Source organism: Anolis carolinensis, chromosome 5 (genome assembly GCF_035594765.1).
Source record: "Anolis carolinensis isolate JA03-04 chromosome 5, rAnoCar3.1.pri, whole genome shotgun sequence".
Classification (NCBI taxonomy): domain Eukaryota; kingdom Metazoa; phylum Chordata; class Lepidosauria; order Squamata; family Dactyloidae; genus Anolis; species Anolis carolinensis.
In genome coordinates this window covers 138,221,165-138,246,896 of record NC_085845.1, presented here as the reverse complement: position 1 = coordinate 138,246,896, position 25,732 = coordinate 138,221,165, and the positions used below count along the sequence as shown (strand labels likewise).

At 42.6% G+C, this 25,732-nt stretch overlaps 1 protein-coding gene across 1 annotated transcript; it reads left to right on the top strand.

Moving 5' to 3' along the window:
• The first annotated feature begins 19,966 nt into the window (after positions 1-19,966).
• On the top strand, positions 19,967-25,241 carry LOC134299465 (uncharacterized). Its single transcript, XM_062982374.1, has 2 exons — positions 19,967-21,735; positions 24,964-25,241. The coding sequence occupies exons 1-2, from the start codon at positions 20,188-20,190 to the stop codon at positions 25,003-25,005; spliced, it is 1,590 nt and encodes a 529-aa protein (XP_062838444.1). The 5' UTR covers positions 19,967-20,187; the 3' UTR covers positions 25,006-25,241.
• The last annotated feature ends 491 nt before the right edge of the window (positions 25,242-25,732 follow it).

The window sequence follows — 25,732 nt, the reverse complement described above, 5'->3', positions numbered from 1 at the left end:
ATATTATTATATTGTTGTTTTTGAGGCAAGGGTAAGCATATGTTAAGCATATGCCATGTCTACAGTGGTGCTGTATTTGCTTCTGTTAACGAGCTATAAAGATGAAGTCACATTTTGGGCCAATCTGTTAATACATTTTGGGATCAAATACACTTCTTTTTGTTTGAGTGGAAAAATGTAGGTCATCTTCAAGATAATTAAAATTCTGCACTGAAATCAGAACAGTTTTCTTTTTGTTGGCTCAACAAGTGCACCTTCCTGGGAATTTAACTAGATTAATAATAAACAAAATGGGTTTGAAGATATGTGGGCAATTTTAAGTCAGGTTTATTATCTAAATATTGTATTTATTCTTTGCTGGGTTAGTTCATTCTTTTATTAATAGGACATTTATATATTAGTATTAGCATTAGGGGAAGCCAGGATGGTATGGGTGTTGGACTAGTGCTGGACTAGTTCAAATTCCTACTCATATATCTATGCGAAGGACTGTGGACAAATCACTCTCTCTTAGTTACATAGGAAGGCCATGGCAACCCCTTTCTCAACAAATCTTGCCAAGAAACCCCCATGTTAGGCTTGCCTTAGGGTCATTGTGAGTCAGAAATGACATGAAGACACACAGTAACAATTAGTTATTATTAGAGTTGGGCCCGGATACCACTTCATCTGTTTCTTTTGTTTATTCGTACTTGTTAGGGATTCCTCTTCTTCAGAAGAGGAAGGGGCGCAGGAAAGTGTTCATGAATCTGAGGGTGAGTTGGAATCGGAGGAGGAAGCTTTGCAAGTACCCTCATTCCAGGAGAGGCAAAAGGAAACAGAGCAGAGATGTTGTTCAGCTAGATTAGCTACCAGAAATTCAGCTGAGTAATTAGGAACTGCCCTAGCAGCTGTGAGGGGACTCAGAGCTATAAAAGCAGAAACAGATGCAGCCAGCTCTTGCTGGTAACAAACTGACTCTAATGTCTTCACGTCACTCTCCTTGTGCCTGCTTCAAGTCTGGATTTTTTGCTGTTTCTTTGTCTGAAGTAAGACTACTGTTTGATTTGGGAGTTTACCAAGAGACTGTGTTTGCTGTATGACTTCCTTTGTTTCTTTTTGCATTATTCCATTGAATGTGCTATACTTTATGTTTGCTGAAGTAAAGCAGTTTTCATTACTTACCACAGTGTGTTAAGGCTGTTCTTGAAGGACAAAACTGGACATTACTGTTCCATCCATTCGGTACAACCTCCTCTGGAATGGCAAGAGCAGTGAAACAGAAAAAAAAAGGGGGGGGGGGAATGGTAGCCATTTGGTCAGCTGATTTTCGGCACACTGGCTGTAGGCCCTGGCTGGCAGGGCCTACAGTCAAGCGTCACACTGACGCTTGTAGGCCCAGCAGGCAAGGCCTACAGCCGAACACTCGATGCTCATAGGCCCAGGGCCTACAGCCAAGCACTCAATGATTGTAGGCCCGGCAGGGAGGGCCTACATCTGGGTGCTGGGCCCGCTCAAATGTAGGCCCTGGCTGGCAGGGTCTAAAGGCCCTGGTAGGCCCTGGCACCTTGCCACCCAATGTCTGAATATCTTTGGGATTTTATGGAACCTGGGTGGAAAAGCTCATTTATATAGGTGCCCGTTTTCGAAAGTGGCAGCCAGAAATGGAACTGGAGCCAAATGATGGGACAAACAGAAAGTGTAGTGGTTCAGTACAAATGCACGAGACTAGTTATTAATATGTTTTCTCCAATATGTCCCTCTGATAGGTAGGTAGTGAATTTTAACAATACATGCCAGAATTGTGTGAAATGTGTGTATCAAGTTTTAGTGTTTTGAGGCCATTACAATAAAACTCCATATATTTTTGCTCCTAGCTCATATTTTATTCAAACATGGAGAATCACATCTTTAGATTGAGGTGTACAACTTCCATGTGTTTTTGGTTAAAAATTGTTTAAAGGGGAAGAGGCCGAGACCAAGGCCCCATATGCACTACCATATACTGCAGTTTCAGAATGCAATTTAACTGCATTGAACTGGATTATATGAGTCTACACTGCCATATAATGCAGTTCAATGCAGTTGAATTGCATTCTGAAACTGTATTATATGGAAGAGTATTTGGGGCCTGAAAGTGAATTTCAGGATATACCTAGTGATGGCAGCAAGAACCCACAATAGGTGTTGGACTGTAAAATTGGCCTCTAACACTTAGCTATATTGTATTAATGTATAAACTGACCTCATGCAAAAATCAAGGGGTCAAAATTATGGATTTTAATATGACTTAAGGGGTTGTTCTTCACAGAAGGGAAAGCACCAATGCTGCCTAAGGGGGACAACCAGCCCGATCACCTCCACTATCATTTTCCAACTCAGGCATTCAAAAAGGCAAGAAGCAGGGACACAGCACAGGGAGTAGTCAGTGCTTCTTTTCAGACTAAGTTTTTGCCTTTTGCTACTCTATTCATCTATTCAGAAAACTACTTCTAGATGCAGTATGCAATGGAACAGCCCAGATTCTATTAGGATTGTTTTACTCAGCAACAAGAGTCATGCTGTTTTAGACCAAAGGCCTATCAGGCCTAGCTTCTTTTTCTTTAGAGTTGCCCACATGACACCTAAAAGCAAGTGATAAAGGTGAATACCTAGTCCAACCATTGTTCTGTAGCAGCTATAATTCTGAAAGTATGAACAGGTGCTGAGTAAGAACTAGATCTTAATGGCACAATGAAATATGCATTTATGGAATACTAAAAAAGAACAAAGATAAAATCCTAACTTTGTGGATTAAACTTGTGCTTCACTTCATTTGGCTAGATATACCTTTCTTTGTGTCTGGTCAGGTATGAAGTGTGTGGATTCAAAGTACAGTAGAGTCTCACTTATCCAAGCCTCGCTTATCCAAGCCTCTGGATTATCCAAGCCATTTTTGCAGTCAATGTTTTCAATATATCGTGATACTTTGGTGCTAAATTTGTAAATACAGTAATTACTACATAACATTACTGCGTATTGAACTACGTTTTCTGTCAAATTTGTTGTATAACATGATGTTTAGGTGCTTAATTTGTAAAATCATAACCTAATTTGATGTTTAATAGGCTTTTCCTTAATCCCTCCTTATTATCCAAGATATTAGCTTATCCAAGCTTCTGCCGGCCCGTTTAGCTTGGATAAGTGAGACTCTACTGTAAATCAGATTGTGGAGGCATGAGAATGATTTATGGGTTCATTGAGAGAAAGAACATTACTTCTGAATCCTTTTTTAAAGTTTCAACTTGGGTTGGTTATGTACAGGACAGGACATAGCTTTGGCAAAAAGAAAGCGCATTGTCAGGGATGGCCTGTTGCTTAGCTTATCTGCCTCCCTCAATCATTTCATTTCATTTATTTTATTTTATTTGAAAATCAAACAGTCACTTGCTATTCTGTAATTTATTTGCATCAAAAGGCCTTTCAAACAGTTTTGAATAGTGAACAATTTGTGAACAAACAAACTCAAATTGTGAGAAGATTATTGTACTGAAAATGTTTGGCTTCCTGTTCATGGGCAGAGAATACAGAATGGAACATGTTCAGCTGGAACGTTACAGCTTCCACCTCGCCCATCCTAAATCTTTTCATTTGTAGCAGATGCACAGTTGATGATGTGAAACTGACATGTTCTGCCACAATGATTTAAAGCATTGCTAGAGCTTGCTCCCCTTATCGTTGCTTGAATATAGGCAAAATGTTTTCCCATACAATTTTGGTTACAACAAATACAATGCCATTATTGAATGAAGCCCTCTTTGTTTTTTTTCCTGTTCATGATACAATGAATAAAGCATGCCTAGTTATTAACTAGTATCATATAAATATTTGGACTTTATTAACAAACTAATAAAGCCCCTGCCATTATGAAAGGGAATATGAAAGTAGAAGGAGAGTGTTTTGATTTGCAAATGCGTATTGGGGCCCATGCAACAAGAAGCACATTGCAAGCAGTATCCTTGCTATTAAAGGCTTGACCTGGAAGCTTTTGTTTTCATTTTAGTGATATCTCTACATTTGCCATGAAAGAACACTCCATTGAGATGATGGCCCTGCATTTAAAAAATTTTCTTATGTGTAAAATTTGTACACTACTTTCTAACATAGCATCCTAAAAGCAGTATACACAATGAAATGGGATAAACTATTAAAATATAATGAGTTATTGGGAGAGTTTACCTTCTTGACTAAGATGTCTAGGCATCAAGGATACAGGGTTGAGCTGGAAAAGAGTGGTTAAGTTCATGGTTGGACAAAAAGCTTGTGATGTATTAGTGTCATCTTCAGGTTTTTGGGGCTGTCAGGCAATATATTCTCTCTGAACCTCCCACCCTAAGTGTTCCATACTGTTACCTCATTGGTAAAAACAGTTGTTATCAATGAGGCAAATAATCACTTCCTCTCAAGCAGAGAGACAGATAGAGGAGACAGGTTGTGATTGTTCCTCCTTGTTGTTCTCACAGCTTTTTGCCTTGGAAATAGTTATAAACTGGCAGAAATAGAGAGAAAGAGAAGCAGGAACAAGACAGGAGCAACGATAGCAATGGTGGCAGTGAGATCCTAGTAGGGTGCTACATTCCTTCATTAATTTTAACTTAGGGCGGTCCCAGTCAGACATTAAACCCACTTCAGAGCAGGTTTAAGAAACCTGCTCCAAAGGTGATTTAAGTCTGCATGCCCATTGGCTGTCCACATGCCATCCCGAAAATTTTCAGGATGGCTGGCCATTAAATCCCCCTCCCAGCTCTTAAAATAAAAATAAAACTTACCAGGTGCCATTATTATTATTATTATTTTATTGTATGACACAGCAAACAAGATAGACATATCACATATCACAAAATCACAAGTCGAACACTTCCCAAGTGTTTAGGACTGTGTGATTTATTTTCGGATGATATACGCAAATCCCAGTAGGGTGGCCTTTTGCAGTTGACAGATCGCAATTTTGTCAATGTCTATTGTTTCCAAATGCCGGCTGAGATCTTTTGGCACAACACCCAGTGTGCCCATCACCACCGGGACCACCTGCACTGGTTTCTGCCAGAGTCTTTGAAGTTCAATCTTGAGGTCCTGATAGCGGCTGAGCTTTTCCTGTTGTTTTTCATCAATGCGACTGTCACCTGGGATGGCAACATCAATGATCCAAACCTTTTTTCTTTTCCACAACTGTGATGTCTGGTGTGTTGTGTTCCAGAACTTTGTCAGTCTGGATTCGGAAGTTCCACAGTATCTTTGTGTGCTCATTTTCCAATACTTTTGCAGGTTTGTGATCCCACCAGTTCTTTATTGCTGGCAGGTGGTTCTTGAGGCATAAGTTCCAATGGATCATTAGGGCCACATAGTTGTGCCTCTGTTTGTAGTCTGTCTGTGCGATTTTCTTACAGCAGCTGAGGATATGATCAATGGTTTCATCGGCTTCCTTGCACAGTCTGCATTTTGGGTCATCAGCTGATTTTTCGATCTTGGCCTTAATTGCATTTGTTCTGATGGCTTGCTCCTGGGTTGCAAGGATCACGCCTTCTGTCTCCTTCTTCAGTGTCCCATTTGTGAGCCAGAGCCAGGTCATCTCCTTATCAGCTTTTACTTCAATTTATCATCATCATCATCATCATCTTCATTTCTATCCCACTCTTCTCACATTACATTACATAAATAGAAACAATCAACATATAAATACAATTTAAAATCAAAAGGTGTGAGATGGGTGTGTGGAAAGGCCCCCGGGTAGTCCCAGGACTACCCAGCAGTCTATCCCCACAGAGCCCACAGCCCATTAGACCCGTGTCTTTCACAAAAGCATGGTTCTAATGGGATACCAAATTCATTCAGGATAAAGCAGGGTTTCTGCTTTGTCTCAAATTAATGCTCTTTTATTGAAGGTGTTGTTTGAATGCCTCCAGTAAAAGTTTGACAGTGCCCGGGATATGGGCCCTGTCTGGATGGACCCACAGTGTGTTGCTTTTCCTGATTTTCTTGACCCTCTGCCACTTGCTTTTGACTAAGAGGAAAAGATAAAGTGAGCTGTGTTACATTAAATATGTAACATGGAACTCTCATTCTGTTTGACCCTTGGCAATGGTGACACATGCAGGTTTTGGACATTTCCTGGGGAAAATGTCAGCTTGTCTGAAGTGCTGATTAGCTGTATGGTAGAAGATACTTCTTCTAGGAGACAAATATATATATATATATATATATATATATATATATATATATATATAGCCATGGAAAAATTGTGATGATTCTTAAGTCTGGTACAATCAAAAGTTCAGATAAACCAGGAAATGATATGGGAAAGATCTTCCTGCATGTAGTGTTATTATAATTCTGTCTATACCACCAACCTTTATTTCAACACAGAACACACAAAGCATAGCCCATATGTTTAGCTGGAGAGAATCTATTATCCATGAACTTTCTACTATATGCGTATATTTATATCATGCATCTTCACTTCAGATCTCATTGTATTTTCCCCACTCACTGTGTAAGAAGTTCTATATCCCCAAGCCTAAACAAATAAAGATGATTTAAGAAAAGAAAAAGTCTTCCAGCAAATTGGTAAAAACCAATTGACTTATTAAAGCTAATTTTCTTTAGTGTACCACTTCCCTACGATGGTACATAATTGTTTCTTTAATGACCCTGGAGTTTTGCCTCAGTAGTTTTGCCTCAGAGGCATCTTCACACTTCTATAATTCTTTATGTGAGAAATACTTCTTGACATCTGTTCAGACCTTGTTCTTTTGATTTTTTCTTCTTCCTTCCATTTCTGCTTTGCCCTCTTTGGCCTCCCATTGTCAGGATTTGCTGAAAACAGGAGTTTGTTGTGATGGTTCTGTAATATTTTATGTCCATGACTTTAATTAATCATTCATACTGCCTAGTCCAAGCTTATGTAGCGTGTGACTCACTGTCTGCTGTGAGCAACTCAAGATAGACAGCAGTCTTTCAGCATAGCTAAAGATAAGTCATTAGTTGTGGCGTGGCACACTAACACACAACTAAGAATTTTCTTCCACCTTAAAGTGATTATTTATTTATTTATTTCATACATTTGTATCCCGTCCTTCTCAGCTCTGGCGGGGGACTCAGGACGGTCTCACAACCGGCAGTCATTAGATGCCAAAAACACAACAGTTATAAAACAATTACAATTAAAACATATAATTAAAACATCAATTATAAAAACATCAATTTAATATTTACTTCGGCATCTACAAGCAATTTCTATTGGCTCAAGGACTGAGACATAGAATTCAATAAATTATAGAATCATAAAGTTGGAAGAGACCTCATGGGCCATCCAATCCGACACCCTGCCAAGAAACAGGCAAATCACATTCAGAGGACCCACGACAGATATATATGGATCAAACAAAGGCAATGTCTTTATGATCACTTGAAAACCTATAACTCAGAATATCTTCAGATGTGCCGCCAGGATCGCTATGGATCATAGCGATTCTGGTGGAACACATCCAGGAGTGTGGGAACCCATCACCCCATGTCCCACACTGTCCCGGCTTCTCCCCTATTCAAGTAACTGGGTCTAACAAAGAGCTGTTGTAAGTTCTAGCAATGTTCACAATTAAAGCAATACATTTTTCATATGGTTGCATACCACTTGCAGAACATTTCCTCATCTGCTGAATGAGGATACAGGCTTCAGAACACTCACATAATCCAGTTCAACACAAATATTCTGGATTTTACATAACAATGTAGAAGGGGCCCCAGTCAAGGAAAGTCAATCTGGTTAAAGCAATATTGTTCTTCTCTTAGCAGCCAACAATGGGGTTTTTTTCTTTTTCACCCCAGACAAATATTTATTTATTTATTTAAGTAATTTGTAGTTTAAATAGGTTTCAGTCTAGCCACTAGACTCCGGTTGTTGCGGTTATTTTTTTGTTCAACTAATTTTATTTCTTGTTGTTGTGTGTTTTATCTTCTAATCATAGTGTAATATTTATACCATTGAAAGTAAGAATAATTTGAGAACTGAAGTGCAGTTTGAAGACCAGTGTCTGATTCCTCATCTGGCCATGGAAACCCATTGGGTGGTCTTAGGCAAATCGCATATAATAATAATAATAATAATAATAATAATAATAATAATAATAAGTTTATTTATATCCCGCCTCCATCTCCCTCGAAGGGGACTCGGGGCAGCTCACAGCAAAATCAGATACAAAACAATAACAAAATAAAATATGAAACATCAAAGCACAATAATAAAAACCAATAATAATATATACACAGCAGCCGAAAAAACACAACACGGTATTAAAACATCGAATTAAAAACAATGAGGTTGCAATAGCGGATAAGCAAGGTGCACATTATGAGTTACAAATTTTAAATAGATAAAGTGTGATAGATTCATTTAAGATCACATCGGATAGGGAGGAGCCCTGAATTAATATCAAGTAATCAGGAAAAGAGCAACTAGTACAAAAGGTCGAGGAGTATAATTGTAATTATGATGGGGATGGGCGATCTTAACCAAAGGCCTGGGTGAAAAGCCAGGTTTTCAGGCTCTTCCAAAATGCCATCAAGGTGGGGGCTTGCCTGATCTCCCTAGGCAACGAGTTCCAGAGCCGGGGGGGGCACTACAGAGAATGCCCTCTCCCTCGTCCCCACCAACCGCGCTTGTGACGCTGGCGGAAGCGAGAGGAGGGCCTCCCCCAATGACCGAAGAGAGACCGTACAGGTTTGTAGGGGGAGAGACGATCCCGAAGGTAGATGGGTCCCAAACCGTTCATATCCATTGTTTTTGCACTACAACTCCCAGAATTCCCTGATCATCATGGCTACTAAAAGCATGAATGTATGCATACATTGTAGATTTAATACATCTTGACACCACTTGGATTGCCATGGCTCAGTGCTATGGAATTCTAGGATTTGTAGTTTGGAGAGGCACCAGCACTCTATGGCAAAGAAGTTTAATGGTCTTGTAAAATAACAAATCCCACAGTTTTATAGGACTGAACCATAGCAGTTAAAGTGGTGTCAAACTGTATTGGAGATGCACCCTTAGTCTCTCGTCTGAACCCTTGAATTGGAAAATGTTCTGAATATGTATGGCCTAACTCCAGTTATTAGTCCTGACTAAAGTAGACCAACTGAATCCATCAGATTTCTTCAAATAATAATTTATTGAGATACTGTCCTATCTCCGTGAAGGGACTCAGGACGGTGAACAACAAAGTCAGCAAACAAAGGAAAAACGAATCAACAAATAACCATCCCACTCCAAACACTACCAGATCCATATTGAAACCAAAAATAAGACTTATTATGTGGATATGAAAACTGATTTCACATCCACCAGTTGATTCAGTCTGTCTCCTCTGGTTCAGACTAGCATTTGGTTTAGACTTATGTAAAAACTCATTATTCCAAATGTGCATATAAGCCAGGGCCCTCAAACGTTTTAAGCTGAAGGCCAGTTTGCTGTCCCTCAAAAAGCTTTTGGCTGATGAGATAGATAGTCAGGCTAATTAGGATTGTTGCTGTTGTGTACCTTCAGGTCATTTCAGACTTAGGGTGGCCCTAAGTCTAAAATTTAAGGTGAGGGCAGGGTCAATGATTTTGGAGGGGCTCATCCGACCCACAGGGCTTAGTTTAGGGACCCATGATATAAGTCATTCCATGTTTTTAGCTACCATGGGACTTTTGATAACGCGTCTATCATCTGTATGGCTGTCTGTCCATCTGCCATGAATAAGAGCAATACCTGGGTCTACTGGTTTGGGAAAAAGCTTTTTGCAGGATCTTGCAGGCTGAAGATTTTAAAAATGAACAGTTAAGCTGTGTGACTCCAAAAAGGAAAAGAAGTAAGTTCAAGAACAAGCTGATATGAAACAAAAAAACACTGTACAATTATTTCTTTATTAACAAGCCAGAACATGATTGCAGTAGAAACCAAACAGAACAATCTTCAGTTCAAATTGTTTCTCAAAGGAAAAAAGACAGGGGCTAAAAACCTACTCCTGATCAATCAAAAGGAGGCGATGAGTGGTGCAACTAATCTTAAAGATTTTTCAAATGCACACTTGAATTTCCTCAGACTCTGATGTGAAGAAAAGTTCAAATAAGGCAGGGAAGCACATTCTAGATGAAGAGAATAGTGTGAAGAAAATCCCTTCTGCTTTGCTTTACTGGGGAATATTTGGAAACTTCTCTGCTTCCTTCTTTGGAGATCTGCCAGTGTTCTGGAGAGCTCCTCTGTTTTGCTTTACTTTGTTCCAGTGCTTATATTTAACCTGTTTCTAACTTGAGATCACTAGAGTGAAAGAGTCACCCCTGGGTAGTCAAAACATGTGATTCTATGAGGAATTCAAAAGAAAAGTCTCCATGTGATTAAAGTGACTACAGAGCTCTTGCCTCCTGTGCACTGCAGAAAATAAGGGCCTATGTGCAAAGGTCAGATGTGATCATGAACCTTGTCATTATCTGGTAATTCTCCTAATTAACTCTTAAGGGCCCTTCCACACAGCCATATAACCCAGACAGGCCCGGTCCAACATGGAGGCCAGTGAGGCCCCCGCTTGGAGCGCAGGGTCCCCTGGGGCGCCGTTGAGGTGTCTCCCCCCTCCCCCCCCCCACGGGGATCACCGGCTCAGTTGAAGCCTTCCACCTTCCGCAGCAGTGGGCATGGCTCTCTCTTCCTCCCTGCTTCTCTCTCTCTCTCTTTCTCTCTCTCTGAGAGGTCGCAGAGAGAGAGAGAGAGAGAGAGGTCGCAGAGGGAGGGAGGGAGAGATAGAGAGAGGTCGCAGAGAGAGAGAGAGAGGTCGCAGAGGGAGGGAGGGAGAGGGAGAGAGAGAGAGAGAGAGGTCGCAGAGAGAGAGAGAGAGAGAGAGAGAGAGAGAGAGGTCACAGAGGGAGGGAGGGAGAGAGAGAGAGAGAGAGAGGTCGCAGAGAGAGAGAGAGAGAGGTCGGGGAGAGAGAGAGAGAGAGAGGTCGCAGAGAGAGAGAGAGAGAGAGAGAGGTCAGAGAGAGAGAGAGAGAGAGAGGGAGAGAGAGAGAGAGGTCGCAGAGGGAGGGAGGGAGAGAGAGAGAGAGAGGTCGCAGAGAGAGAGAGAGAGAGAGAGGTCACAGAGGGAGGGAGGGAGGGAGAGAGAGAGAGAGGTCGCAGAGAGAGAGAGAGAGAGAGAGGTCGCAGAGGGAGGGAGGGAGAGAGAGAGAGAGGTCACAGAGAGAGAGAGAGAGGGAGGGAGAGAGAGAGAGAGGTCGCAGAGGGAGGGAGGGAGAGAGAGAGAGAGAGGTCGCAGAGAGAGAGAGAGAGAGAGAGGTCACAGAGGGAGGGAGGGAGGGAGAGAGAGAGAGAGGTCGCAGAGAGAGAGAGAGAGAGGTCGGGGGAGAGAGAGAGAGAGAGGTCGCAGAGAGAGAGAGAGAGAGAGGTCGCAGAGAGAGAGAGAGAGAGGGAGAGAGAGAGAGAGAGAGAGGTCGCAGAGAGAGAGAGAGAGGTCGGGGAGAGAGAGAGAGAGAGAGAGAGGTCGCAGTGAGAGAGAGAGAGAGGTCGGAGAGGGAGGGAGGGAGAGAGAGAGAGAGAGAGAGAGAGAGAGAAAGCAGGGAGGGAGGGAAGAAAGAAGGGAACCAGCACCAGCCTCTTTCTCTTTCTCCCTCTTAGGAAAAAAGTCTCTTCCCCGGTTTGGTTTTGCTCTTTCCAGACTTACCCAAGAGCCAGTTAGCCTTAAAGGGGAACACCTGAGGCAGGCAAGCCTTTCTAATGGGAATCCTTAAGAGCCAGAGGATATCCCTTTAAGAGATCTCTCCAGGAGGATTATGGCACCAGCTCACTTGCAACAGATTCAGTGCCATGTAATCATGTGAGTTGTAGTTTTTAAAAGTCCCTAGCCTTCCCTGCAGAAGAGAGCCAGTAGCATGCCAAACTACAACTCCCAGTTTTCTTTCAGATTGTTTTGGATTTCAACTCCCACAATTCCTAACACCAGACACGGGCAAAGTTTGCCCTTGCCTGGTATAGAAGCATTCTATTCTTTTTCCCCAGACATGCCAACAGTTTGTATATTAAGTGAGAAAATCCTGGGCATTTTTTCCTTTGATGCTAAAAGTGCATAGGTTGCTCAGCAACAGCCTACTGGCTGGGTTGCTATGAGTTTTCCGGGCTCTATAGCCATGTTCCTGAAGCATTCTCTCCTGACATTTTACCCACATCTGTGGCAGACATCCTCAGAGGTTATGGGGTCTGTTGGAAACTAGGCAAGTGGGGTTTATATATCTGTGGAAAGTCGAGGGTGGGAGAAAGAACTCTTGTCTGTGGGAGGCAAGTGTGAATGTTGCAATTGGCCACCTTGATTAGCATTGAATAGCCTTGCAGCTTCAAAGCCTGGCTGCTTCCTGCCTGGGGGAATCCTTTGTTGGGAGGTGTTAACTGGCCCTGATTGTTTTCTGTCTGGAATTCCCATTTTCTGGGTGTTGTTATTTATTTACTGTCCTGATTTAACTTTTCTTTAATACTGGTAGCCAGATTTTGTTTATTTTCATGGTTTCCTCTTTTCTGTTGAAATTGTCCATGTGCTTCTTGTGGATTTCAATGGCTTCTCTGTGTAGTCTGACATGGTGGCTTTTACAGTGGTCCAGCATTTCTGTGTTCTCAAATACTGGCTGTTAGGAATTGTGGGAGTTGAAGTCCAAAACATCTGGAGGGCCAAAGTTTGCCCATGCTTGATTTAGATCCATCTCAAAAAAGGGTATATTTGGCAATCCCTTTGGGTACGACCTTGGAAATATCTGGCTATAGTGCAAAATGTTCTCAAGTGTTGGGTTTTTGAAACTGCACAAGATGGCTTTAAGGCAATTTCTGCCCCCTCAGCCAAAACATATACAGCCAACTTCAGTAAGCTGGAAATAGTCTTAATCATGTATCCAGCTCAATAGCAGATTGTGATGGGAAAGTTCTGGAAAGTGCAGTATAGAGCAGGCATGGGCAAACTTTAGTCCTCCAGATATTTAATAATAATAATAATAATAATAATAATAATAATAATAATAATAATAATAATAATAATAATAATTGTTATTCTATTTTATTTCTAACCTGCCCTCTCTCCCCAAAAGGACTCAGGGCAGCTTCCAAATGCAAAGGCAAATATTCAATGCCATATACAATAATAAAAACACAACACAATAAAGTCACAAATAAATCATAGCTAAAAGTGCATATAAAATTGATTCTATAGGGAGGATAAATGATTGGATTTCAACTCCTACAGCTTAGCTTTCTCTGCCAATAATGGTACCATACCAAACTACAGCTCCCAAGATTCTGTAGCAGTGAGCCATCTTGGATATTGCAAGGGATGATTTTTATATTATTATTATTATTATTATTATTATTATTATTATTATTATTATTGACACAACGACGTTGTATGACACAGCAAACAAGATAGATATGCTGGATTTCGTTTCACAAAATCACAAGTCGAACACTTCCCAAGTGTCTAGGACTGTGTGATGTATTTTCGGATTATTATTATTATTATTATTATTATTATTATTATTATTATTATTATTATTATTATTAGGCCTTGCTCCTGGGAAGGTTCCTCCACTGTGGCTCCCTACTTATCTATCTACCTTTCCACATATTCTCCACATTGTGTGTATGTGTATGTATACATACACACACACACACACACACACACACACACATACATATACACACATACACAAACACATATGCAGGGACTATAACACACACACACATATATATTCTATTCACCTCTACATTCTACCTTTTATTTTTCAGAGATTGGTTTCAGGAGGGGGGGCACCAAAATGCTGCTTGCTTACACTTGGAAATTGCCTAGGGCCGGCTCTGAACCCAGAATATCAAGGCAGATAATCCACAATATCTGCTTTGAACTGGATTATCGGAGTCCTCACTGCCATATCATCCAGTTCAATATGGAATTTATACAGCTATGTGGAAGGGGCCTTAGATCGTCTTTTAGTAGAAACAATGGAGTTGCAACACACGGGACAATGCAAGCAAGTGTAAGGCGTATCATTCTGTACCAGTTTGACATGTTCTCCCATTCATTAGGAATAAACAAGATAGTTAAGGGCTGATTGCTCTCATGAATGTAAAAATGAGACAATTTCCTTGTCAGCAGGAAGGAGGGGGATTTTGAAGGAAAAATTCAGTTTATCTTTTAGAATGAGGCCACCTTCTCCCAAGGTTGCCCAGGAATCCAAGAAATCCTTTCCTTCTTTGCCTCTTCTGTTTACTATGACAACATGTTGCTTGCAACTCATTTTTATTGAAAATACCTTGTAACATCATCTATATGAAAATTGTATCGATCCATCTTCCAACTTATATTTATGCTATAAAGATTTTCCTTTAGTCTTAGTGATGGAACACATATTCTCACTGCTAAAAATGCTGTGAAAATCCATGGAAAGCTAGCCTCTGAAAGTGTTCACCACATAGTTTGGTGAGACTTCTTGTCTCTATTCCACTTTCTTGGGAGTGATGGAACAGAAGAATAAAGATTTGTATCAAGAGGGTGTTAAAGTGTCAAAACTAAATGTAACCACCCAGAGATCATTTGGTTCTGAGAAATAGTAGTTTAATTTCGCTTTGTTTAGCTTTGGAAAGAAGATCTTTCTGTTGTGTTGAACCTTTCCAATTTGATGTCAGAGTCCTTGCTTGTTTTTTCCTTGTTCCATCTCACTTCCATTCAATTTGTACTTTGATAATGAATGGAAAACTTATATAATGGCACCACTGTCAATAAGCTCTAATTTCAGCTCATAAAGAGCAAGTCTTTAGCAGTCACATTACAAATGCAATGTTCCAGAACCATTTGCATTCACTAGCACTTTTCTGAGTATGTGGAAGAGTATGGGTAAACATTAGTGGCTGGTTGTCTGCCAGAAAGTGATGTTTTTCCCAGTTGTCATGTAAGAAGTTGGATAGTGCCTTACAATTCCTATTGTAAAAGCATTACATTGTCACTTAAAGGTGTTCCTTTTTTTGGACTCACCTCCCATTGAGACAAATAGTGTTATTGACCCAATACTGTACGCTGTGCATTCATATCAATTTCTGAGTGTAGTACTTTATTCCAGGTTTTTGTGCTGGTTTTCTGTGTACACCTGATGTGTACCAAAGTGCAATGGCGTATAACTTGCCTCCTTAGGAATCATCAGATCTGTCCTGGGATATTTTGTAATGTATCAGATTTAGCTCAGATCAACAGTATGAGCTAATTCGAACTTTGCAATAGTCTTCAGTCTCCCCCTCCCCTTTTTGGATTTAAACCATTAACCTGAAATAGAACTCAGGTATATTAATTTATTAAAATGCTTTAATGTTTAATTAAGAAAACTTTCATGATTAATCAAAATCTTTTACCATTTACATATTCAGGGCTTCAAACTAGCTAATACATTCAAATTTAACAAAATAACCCCACAATTTTTTGTTTTAAATTTCAAACAGCCAAAGCAGTAGAATAAAATATTATGTACACAGTAACAGGGTCATTACATAACACAACAAACTATGTGGACCCATTAAGAACTCACCTCCTCCTTGTAAAATCACACCAGAAAAGATACGAGTATAAAATAGATCATTCTTAAATGAGAAAAGCACATTACTTGTGTTTTAGCAAAATGTGTTGCTAACACAAGATGACAAATTATTCATTGTTACAAAATGATTTCCGTCAGTGTATTAACACTTTCAATTTCATCTTAATGTGTTAACTTTAATATTAAGATCTCTGAGTGAAAACGTGGTGAAAGGTTCTTGCTCATTCTGCTGAAAAGTTCCCTGGACCTTCCTATCCTGATAAGCGTCATTGAGTTCCAAAGCCCAGGTGCATCAATCATGAAGAACTATTCCCTCCTTCAATTTAAATTAGCTTCTGGTTTTTATGGAATATATAAAATGGCCACAGTAGTTATCTTAATGAGTGAGTGAAAGTAGCCATTCAGATACTCCTATCCCAGTGGTTTAAGGCCATTGTGAATTGAGTGTGGAAGGAAACATGGAAACCAGTATCTGTGTCATTTGAACTCCTTAATCTACTTTATTAATATACAGGCAACAGTTTTTATAATTCTTTTAAATGCAAGTACAGTAGAGTCTCACTTATCCAATATAAATGGGCCGGCAGAACGTTGGATAAGCAAATATGTTGGATAATAAGGAGAGATTAAGAAAAAGCCTATTAAACATCAAAATAGGTTATGATTTTACAAATTAAGCACCAAAACATCATGTTATACAACAAATTTGACAGAAAAAGTAGTTCATTACACATTAATGTATTAATTACTGTATTTACGAACTTAGCACCAAAATATCACAATGCATTGAAAAGACTCTACTGTACTTTAAATATTGTCTGCTGGTAAGTGTCACCTTGATGTAATATTTCCATTCTGTTTGTGATAGAACAGAAATGCTTATGGGAAGGTAACTATCTCCTCCTTATAATTTGCCCAGGAACCTATTATATTTTCTTCTAACATGGTTCCCAGTGCCATTCCTTTTTAAAAATAATATTTATTAAAACTTTTGTTATGCATCATTTGTTATACAGCATTGCATAAGTGCCATTCCTAAAGGTTGTTTTGTAAGCATTCAATGGCTGCCTGATCTGTACAATGACTTGTCTTTATTTAAATGTATTGAAATATGAAGGATAAGGATGGCAAAAAGAGAACTCAGACATTTCTTCAAATTGAATTACAGTATACAATGCATTTTTGAAACTAGCTTCAAACTGCAGAGGCTAGATAATACATGCTGCTAAAGCATGCTATAGTGCAGGGTAAAGGGTTTAAAGCACATCAAAATCAAGTGAAAGTCAGAGAAGTCCCTGAATGTGCATCACTAAGTTCCAAGTGTAGACCACAATGCACAGCTCTGCAGAATGCAAACCACGACTCAGGTCCAAACTATACAAACCTGCCTGGGCCCTGAGATTCTCAGGAGAGGCTTTTCTCTCGATCCCACATCCATTCGAAGCTTGGCTGGTGGGAACATGAGGGTCTTCTCTGTGGCCGCCCAGGGAATCCAGAATGGCTCCCTCCCTGCTGTCCTTCCAGTAGCTAAAATCTTTTTATTCAAGCTTTTGAAGGAGGAACGTTTTAACGTCAAAGGGTACTGTGGTTTTAGCTAAGAATAGGTCTTTAATTGATTTTTAAGGATTTTTAACTGTTTATTTTTAATATTTAATTCTATTTTAATGTTTGCATAGTTTCACATACGTACTGTCACTGCCACCAATTTTAGTATATGTGCCACCATTGCCACCAATTTTAGCATATATCCCACTGACCACCGAGTCAGCATACAGGTAAAGGTAAAGGTTTTCCCCTGATGTTAAGTCCAGTCGTGACTGACTCTGGGGGTTGGTGCTCATCTCCATTTCTAAGCCGTAGAGCCAGTATTGTCCGTAGACACCTCCAAGGTCATGTGGCCGGCATGACTGCATGGAGCACCGTTACCTTCCCGCCGGAGCGGTATCTATTGATGTACTCACATTTGCATACAGCATACAGAGCCACTCAAAAATTGAGGGAAACTACGACTTACAGAGTATTGGCTAATATGCAGACAGGCCCCCTTCTTATATTGATATACAGAAAGACACGCTGAATACTGTGGTGAAGTAAACACAGATTTGTGAAGTTTATTAGAACTAGAACAAGATAATTGCATAGTGGTTACAGAAGATTAACAGGCTGGTTACTTAAAAAGCAAATGGTTCCTGAACTTGTCTTCCTCAGAACTTTGTTCCCTCACAAGAGAACAAATCAGGCTTTCCAGAACCACTCAGTCCTCCCTTCCAGAGGCTCTTATTCTAAACACTGTACAATATATAGCACTTTTCCCCGAAAGCTATTGTAACGCTCTGGTGGCGAAGTGCGTTAAAGCGCTGAACTGCTGAACTTGCAGACCGAAAGGTCCCAGGTTCAAATCCTGGGAGTGGCTTGAGTGCCCGCTGTTAGCTCCTGCTCCTGCCAACCTAGCAGTTTGAAAACATGCAAATGTGAGTAGATCAATAGGTACCGCTCTGGCGGGAAGGTAACGGCGCTCCATGCAGTCATGCCGGCCACATGACCTTGGAGGTGTCTACGGACAACGCCGGCTCTTTGGCTTAGAAATGGAGATGAGCACCAACCCCCAGAGTCAGACATGACTGGACTTAACGTCAGGAGAAACCTGTAACTTTCCTCCTTGCAGAGGTTCTTTTTCTTCCAGCTCCAAACACTTCCCTCCTTTCTCCTCACACTCCACTCTCTGACTGAATAATTCTCTCTGTCGCCCTCTACCTCCTGTTGCTAGGCAACACTCTCTAACTCCATCCACCAATCAGACTTTGCTACCATATATGGAGCTGGCTGATCTCTCCTCCCCTTGCCTGGCTCGGCCTTTTTTCCCAAGGCTCAGAACCTTTTTTCTACACACTGGCCTGGCAAGGTAGGCCCATTCTGTTACACATATTTTTAGGTTTTCGATTGTATCATATTGGTGCTATTGTGAGCCCCTTTGAATCTTTTTTCAGATAGAAAAAACGTGATGATGATGATGATGATGATGATGATGATGAATTGCCCAAACAGAATTGCTTTTTAAAATTTGGAACATGGGGAAAGTGGGTACCAAAATGCCGCAAGAGCTTACCTGGACAGCAGGGGACCAATTGATCCCCTGAGATGGGTAACTGATTACCTCAACTGTAAACTTTAACTTTTCCTTTTTTCCCCTTCTTGTATGCTTCTGGAGTGTTGGTGTGCATCTGGTTGGGAAATGGGGAAAATGTATTCTCCGATGGCTGTCAAATCATGGATACTGCAGATTCTGGAACTGGTTTGATGTCACGTCCTATGTTTAATGTAATCACCTTCCTGGCCTCACACATGTTCCAGAAATGTCAGTGTAATCATCTGTGCAGAGAAACTAGTTTCTGGCAAACCAGTTGTGAATTGACTTAAGTTGTCAGTGTAGATGTGGTCTCAGATAAAATGCTGTGATTCACAAAGACAATTTACAAAGATGTCCTCTGTGCTTTGCTGGAAGATAAAGCTCCAAAAATGTCTTTTTTGTTGAAGTCCAACACTTACAAAGTTACTTTTCTTACAATACCCCCCCCCCCCCCCGATCATAAGCACTCATGGCCATTTGCCTTGCTGGCTGCTGAATTCTGGTGGTTGTCATCAACAGAAAATAGTTTTCCTGAGCTTTGTGAAAGGCAACTTTTCAAATTGTTTCTTGTCTTGAATAGCTTGAACAGTGGAAGCTGAAGTTTATTGCTCCACTGCAGGTGATGGAATGCATCAAATACTGGAATTTTGTATTTGCAATTTCAGTGGGAATGATGTATTAGATAGAATACTGGACTTCTAGATGGATGTGGATTTGTGCTAAATCTGCCACAAAATTCAGCCAATTGAAATTTTGTAACATTTCTTTGTTTTGTGTTTTGAGGAATCCAGGCTTCGTATGAGGGGTAACACTATTTGTTACAGTCACAGAGAGGGTCTATTTGGTAATTATAAATGAATAGACATTGCCTGCCTACCCTAGGGACTAGGACTGAGAAAATGTTTAGATAAAAATTCTGTTTAATTCCCCTCCCCGCAATTATGTTACTGAAAAATAGTCACAAAAAATATATTATAGATTTTTTTTTTCAAAGCACCGAGGAAACAGTTGTTCAATTGTGTGAATCTATATTTGTGTGTGTAGAATCATTACTGATCTCAAGGATTAGAACATTCAAACACTTAGTAACGCAATTTAGCCTAATAATTATGTAAAGTATATCTTCAGTAAACAAAGCTGATCGGAGAGCTGCACTAGAATCTTAAGAAGTAACTCGCATAGCCAACCAGATCATAGTGGAAAATGAATATTTTAATATGTTATTAGGGGGGGAAATACAGAATTGTCAGAACCCTGCTACTAGAGCCTGGATGTGGCTCTGAGTTTCAGGGTCACTGACATTGATAAGACACCTGCGGCTCAGGACTTGGAGAAGAAACGGCTGCTGGACTTGGCGGGGAATTTGCGCGGGGTTTTACTGAGCGGGAAGAGACTGTTCAAATGAGGGGGAGGGTATATAAAGGAGGGTTGGCCGTAGTATCCCATTCTTGGCTTTTCTGATGTTCATGTTTCCTACAGTAAAAGTTTCTGGTGATATCACAGAGAGTCTTGTGTGTTCATTCAGGAGCGGCTGTGGTGAGCTGACACTAAGCCAAGAATACGGACACCATCCCGCTGTAGCGGTGAGGTGTAACATGCAAGTGGAGGATGAAGAGCTCTTGGGCGCAGGAGGAGGAAGGTCGGAAAGGGCCACTCCCGAGCCGGACGCTGAGTTCCACCAGCTGGCGGCCCTGGCGTCATCCACCGCTTATGCCCAGCCAAATGGGGTAACCCAGAGGCGCGGAGTGGTGCGGGGAGATAGCACCGGAGGAGAGGAAGGTTCACCTTCCCCAGGCCCGCAAAGGATGGTATTTCTGGAGGAGAGGATGTCGGCGATGGAGACCACCCTGGCAGTGATGTCGAGGGCGATGGAGCGCCTGGCGGTTTTGGCGGAGCCGGAGAGAGGAAGGGAACTTCGGGCTAGCTCAATGTGGGACGTGAGCATGGGAAGCAGCCAGGGCTTTGCAGACCTCCCAGCACCGAAGGGAAGGGAAATGCGAAAGGAGCCCGGTGCCCGGCCCAAGATCCAAACAAGCCTGACGCGGGTGGAGGAGAGTGACGACGAAGGGGAAAAGCCTCCGAGAATCCCGGCTACGCTCCCAACTGAGACCCTGGTGCCCCTGGCGAATGCCGGGCGTGGCACAGGGCCAAGAGAAGCAGCAGCGGGGCCCACTGGTCCGCAAGGGGGCTTGCGACGGGCGGAGAATTGGGGATTGCCACCACAGGGACCCCTACCGAGACGAGAGGAACTAAGGATCGAGTTTGGGGGAGAGTCCTCTGAACTGGATTTTTTCCTGACCACGGTGAGGGGCTATATGGAGGACAATGCTCACACTTTTAGAACGGAATCCAGCCGGGTACGGGCCATTGGTGCAGTGTTGAAGAGGGGAGCGGCCAGCTGGTACGTTCAACTGCACGCGCGGCGCGACCCATGTCTGGGGTCACTCCGACGCTTTATGGGGGCCCTGGAGACCCGTTTCCGAGATCCACTGGAGCAGATCCGGGCGAGGGAGAAGTTGAAGACCGTCTCCCAGGGGCAGAGATCGGTATCTGAGTATGCGGAGGAGTTCCAATGCCTCGCTGAAAAGGTGCCGGAATGGTCTGCAGTGACAAAGATAGAACTCTTCAAAGAGGGGCTCAGGCGGGAGATCCTCTCCTGGGCGGTGCATCGTGATGAGCCTGACACACTGCGCGGATGGATTCAGCTGGCGGGGCGCATCGAGACATCGCTGGCCCAGGCGAGGAGGCACCGAGGAGGGCTACAGCAGCGGCCGCAGATGAAAGAGGGGAGCCGGAAGGAGGGATCAACCCCAGCCGGGAGGAGAACGGAGCCGACAGGGAACGTGAGCACCAGCAGGAGGGGCTGCTTCGTGTGCGGCCGTTTGGGCCACAGGGCTGCCGAGTGCTGGCAGAGAAAAGGGGAAGGCGGAGGCCAGCCCAAACCAAGAGCCGTGGCAGGGAAACGCGCCGAGGAAGAACCACCGATGAGGCACCACTCGGGGGGGTTGGTAAGTCAGGACAAAGCCATGATAGTGGTCCCCATTCAGCTTGAAAGTGGCAGCAAACAAGCAACCTGCAAAGCATTTGTGGATTGTGGATGTTCCAGGAACATCATCTCCCCTGAATTAGCCGAGGGATTGGGATGCGAAAGAACGAACCTAGAATCCCCAATAGCTTTTTCGCAGTTGGACGGATCCACAGCATCGGGATCATTAGCTAAGTACAGTGCCGAAGATGTAAAGTGTAAGATAGGGAGTTGGGAAGGAAAGGTATCATTTGTGATATCACAAATAGCCAGCTATAATGTTATACTAGGCATGCCATGGCTGGGGCAGGCCAACCCGCAAATCAACTGGGAGGATAAGAGCATGATTTTCAGGATGAAGTTGGAAGAAGGGAGCCAGGAAGTGGAGAGGGAGCCAGGGAAAAGGGGGGAGGAAGACTCTATCAGGATAGCAGAACTGGCAGATAAATTACCCCCAGAGTATCGGGATTTTATGGACGTATTTGATGAGAAGGAAGCAGACAGTTTCCCACCGAAGCGGAGAGTTGAAGTGAAGATAGAGCTAGTCCCAGGAGCAGAGCTTCCCAAGGCAAAAATATACCCAATGTCAGCTAGGGAAAAGGAGGAACTGAGAAAATACATTGATAAAAACCTAGCGAGGGGTTTCATAGAGCCTTCAAATTCCCCTTTAGGGGCGCCTGTGTTGTTCAGGCGGAAAAAGGACCAAACGCTGAGGCTCTGCATTGACTACAGGGGCCTGAATGCAATCAGTTCTGTAAATAAATACCCCCTACCCTTAGTGAAGGACTTGATCGCCCAGTTATCGGAGGGACAGATATTCACTAAATTGGACTTAATTGAAGCGTACCATAAATTGCAGATCAAACCAGAGGACAGGTGGAAGACGGCCTTCTCCTGTGCATTCGGATTATTCAATTATCGTGTGCTCCCCTTCGGTTTGTGCGGCGGAGGTGCCGCGTTCATGCAATTAATCAACGAAGTGTTGCATCCATTGTTGTACAAGGGAGTCTTTGTTTTTTTAGATGACATATTGATAATATCTCGGACTAAGGAGCAACACATAGAACTAGTCAGGGAAGTCCTGCAAAAGTTGAGAGAAGCAAAACTGTATGCGAAGCTTGCCAAGTGCGAGTTCAATAAAGACCAGATAGACTTTCTGGGGTATAGGATTTCCTCCCAGGGAGTGGCGATGGACCCTGCGAAGGTAGAAGACGTGAGGGGGTGGGAAGCCCCCAAAACACGGAAGCAGCTGCAATCCTTCCTAGGGTTCGCAAACTTCTATAGAACATTTATCAAGGACTTTGCGCGCCTCACTTTGCCATTAACGGATTTGTTAAAGACTAAAGGCAGGGGAGAAACAGCCAAAGTGAAGGCCCCAGGGGCCAAACTGACCTGGACAATAGAATGCCAGGAAGCTTTCGAAGCCCTTAAAAAGCGTTTTACTGAGGAGCCTGTCCTACAGCACCCTGATATGTCTAAAGCCTTTGTATTACATTGCGATGCGTCAGACCGGGCATATGGGGCAGTTCTGCTACAGAAAGACGAGGGGGGGAACCTGAAGCCATGTGGCTATCTGTCAAAAAAGTTTAGCGATACAGAAAAAAACTGGCCAATTTGGGAGAGAGAAGCCTTAGCTATTCTAAAAGCACTAGAGTGCTGGAGACACTTTCTGGAAGGAAGTGGAACACCGTTTGAGGTGTGGACTGATCATAGAAATTTACAGTATCTAAGATCCCCTCGTAAACTATCGGCGAAGCAAATTAGATGGGCCCAATATTTCAGCCGTTTTGATTTCAGACTCAGATTCTTCCAGGGGAAACATAACATACTCGCTGACGCTCTCTCTCGGATGCCTCAGCACGGGGGAGGAATTCAGGAATCTGAAGGGAGCCTATTCCTAGATAAGCAATGGGGCCTGGCAGTACTAACTCGAGCACAAGCGGCCAAAGAAAACAAACGTACTGCCATTTCCACGGGGGGAGGAGAAATATGGGAGGAAGAGTTGAAGCGAGCGTATGGAATGGATAAATGGTTACAAACTAACAAAGAAAAGGGAGAATTGTGTGGGGATTTGGTGTTTGTAAATAAGAAATTGTATATCCCTGAATGTTTAAGACGAGAAATGTTAAGGAAGTACCATGATAACAAAGGTGCGGGTCATCTAGGCCCCACCAGGACTATTAAACTGTTGGCCAAACAATGCTGGTGGCCCGGAATGAGGAAAGACGCCAGGGGGTACGTCACGCAGTGTGAATTATGTGCAGAGGGAAAAACACCACCGGGGAAGCCCCAGGGGCTATCGCAGAAGGTGGTGGAGCCCATGAGGCCATGGGAATGCGTAGCCATGGATTTTGTAGGCGAACTACCCCCCAGCAGAGGCCACAGATACATTTGGACAATATTGGACCTATTCTCAAAACAGGCACACTTTGTGGCCCTGCCAAAACTCCCTTCAGCTGAAAAACTTGCTGATTTGTATGTGAAGCATGTATATCGCCTACATGGGTGTCCCGACAAAATAATTAGCGACCGGGGAGTCCAATTTACTGCAAAATTTTGGGGAAAATTCTTACAGCTGTTAGGAGCAGAAAGGAACCTGAGCTCAGCCTTTCATCCCGCGACCAACGGGGGGGTCGAACGTACCCAACAGACACTGTGCCAATTCTTAAGGATGTACACCAATTATAGACAGGATGATTGGGCGGACCTTCTACCGTTTGCTGAGATGGCTTTTAACGGGGCCGTACATTCGGCCACAGGTCGTGCCCCATTCGAAATAGTATACGGACAGGAGGTGGCACCTTTCCCCAGGCTACCCGAGTGGAAGGAAGGGGAGGGCCAGACCGACGAGGAATGGCCGGCCAAAATCAAGCAAGGGTGGCAAACCGTGGTAGAGGCATTGCGGGAAACACAAAAGAAGTACAAGCTCTTTGCGGATCGTAGGCGCCGAGAGGGGGACAAATTGGGCGAAGGAGATCTGGTTTGGCTGAGCACAAAAAACCTAAAATTGGGATTCCCATCCAAGAAATTGGCTCCACGCTATATAGGACCATTCAGGGTAGCAAAAAGAATAAACGAAGTGACCTATGAGCTGAGGCTACCCAAGGACCTAGGAAAGGTACACCCGGTATTCCATTGCAGCCTGTTAAAAAAGTATAAAGGAACTCTGGACGGCGGAGAACAATAGTTGTGTTTAATCTTTTCCTTCCAGGACGAAGGGGAGGAGGACGCCATGTCAGAACCCTGCTACTAGAGCCTGGATGTGGCTCTGAGTTTCAGGGTCACTGACATTGATAAGACACCTGCGGCTCAGGACTTGGAGAAGAAACGGCTGCTGGACTTGGCGGGGAATTTGCGCGGGGTTTTACTGAGCGGGAAGAGACTGTTCAAATGAGGGGGAGGGTATATAAAGGAGGGTTGGCCGTAGTATCCCATTCTTGGCTTTTCTGATGTTCATGTTTCCTACAGTAAAAGTTTCTGGTGATATCACAGAGAGTCTTGTGTGTTCATTCAGGAGCGGCTGTGGTGAGCTGACACTGAATCATTATTTAAATAATGTTAATACTAGATGTGACAATGGATGGAGGGAAGGGTAGATGATGGTCAAAATTGGCCAGTGATGTTAGTACCAGCAGGGGGCAATAAGCATACATTTATTTAAAATAATATATTAAAAAACAAGGCAAGTAGCAATATGTATCTTTTTTACTAATGTTTCCTTTGGTTATTCCTTCCTTATGCAATTAGAACCTATTCAGATTCTAAATCACACCAGAAACCTATAAATGCAGCAAGTCCCTGCTTCTAACCTTTACCCTCATTCTGGCCAACAAGGCCAGGCACCAGCAAGGAACATGATGATGGATTACAGGCAAAGAGCAGGCATCAGCATAGGACATAATGATGGGAATAAAGACAAAGAACATGGTCTTATCACTCTCTCCATATGCTATCAATCATGTGAGGGAAAATCTTTGAAA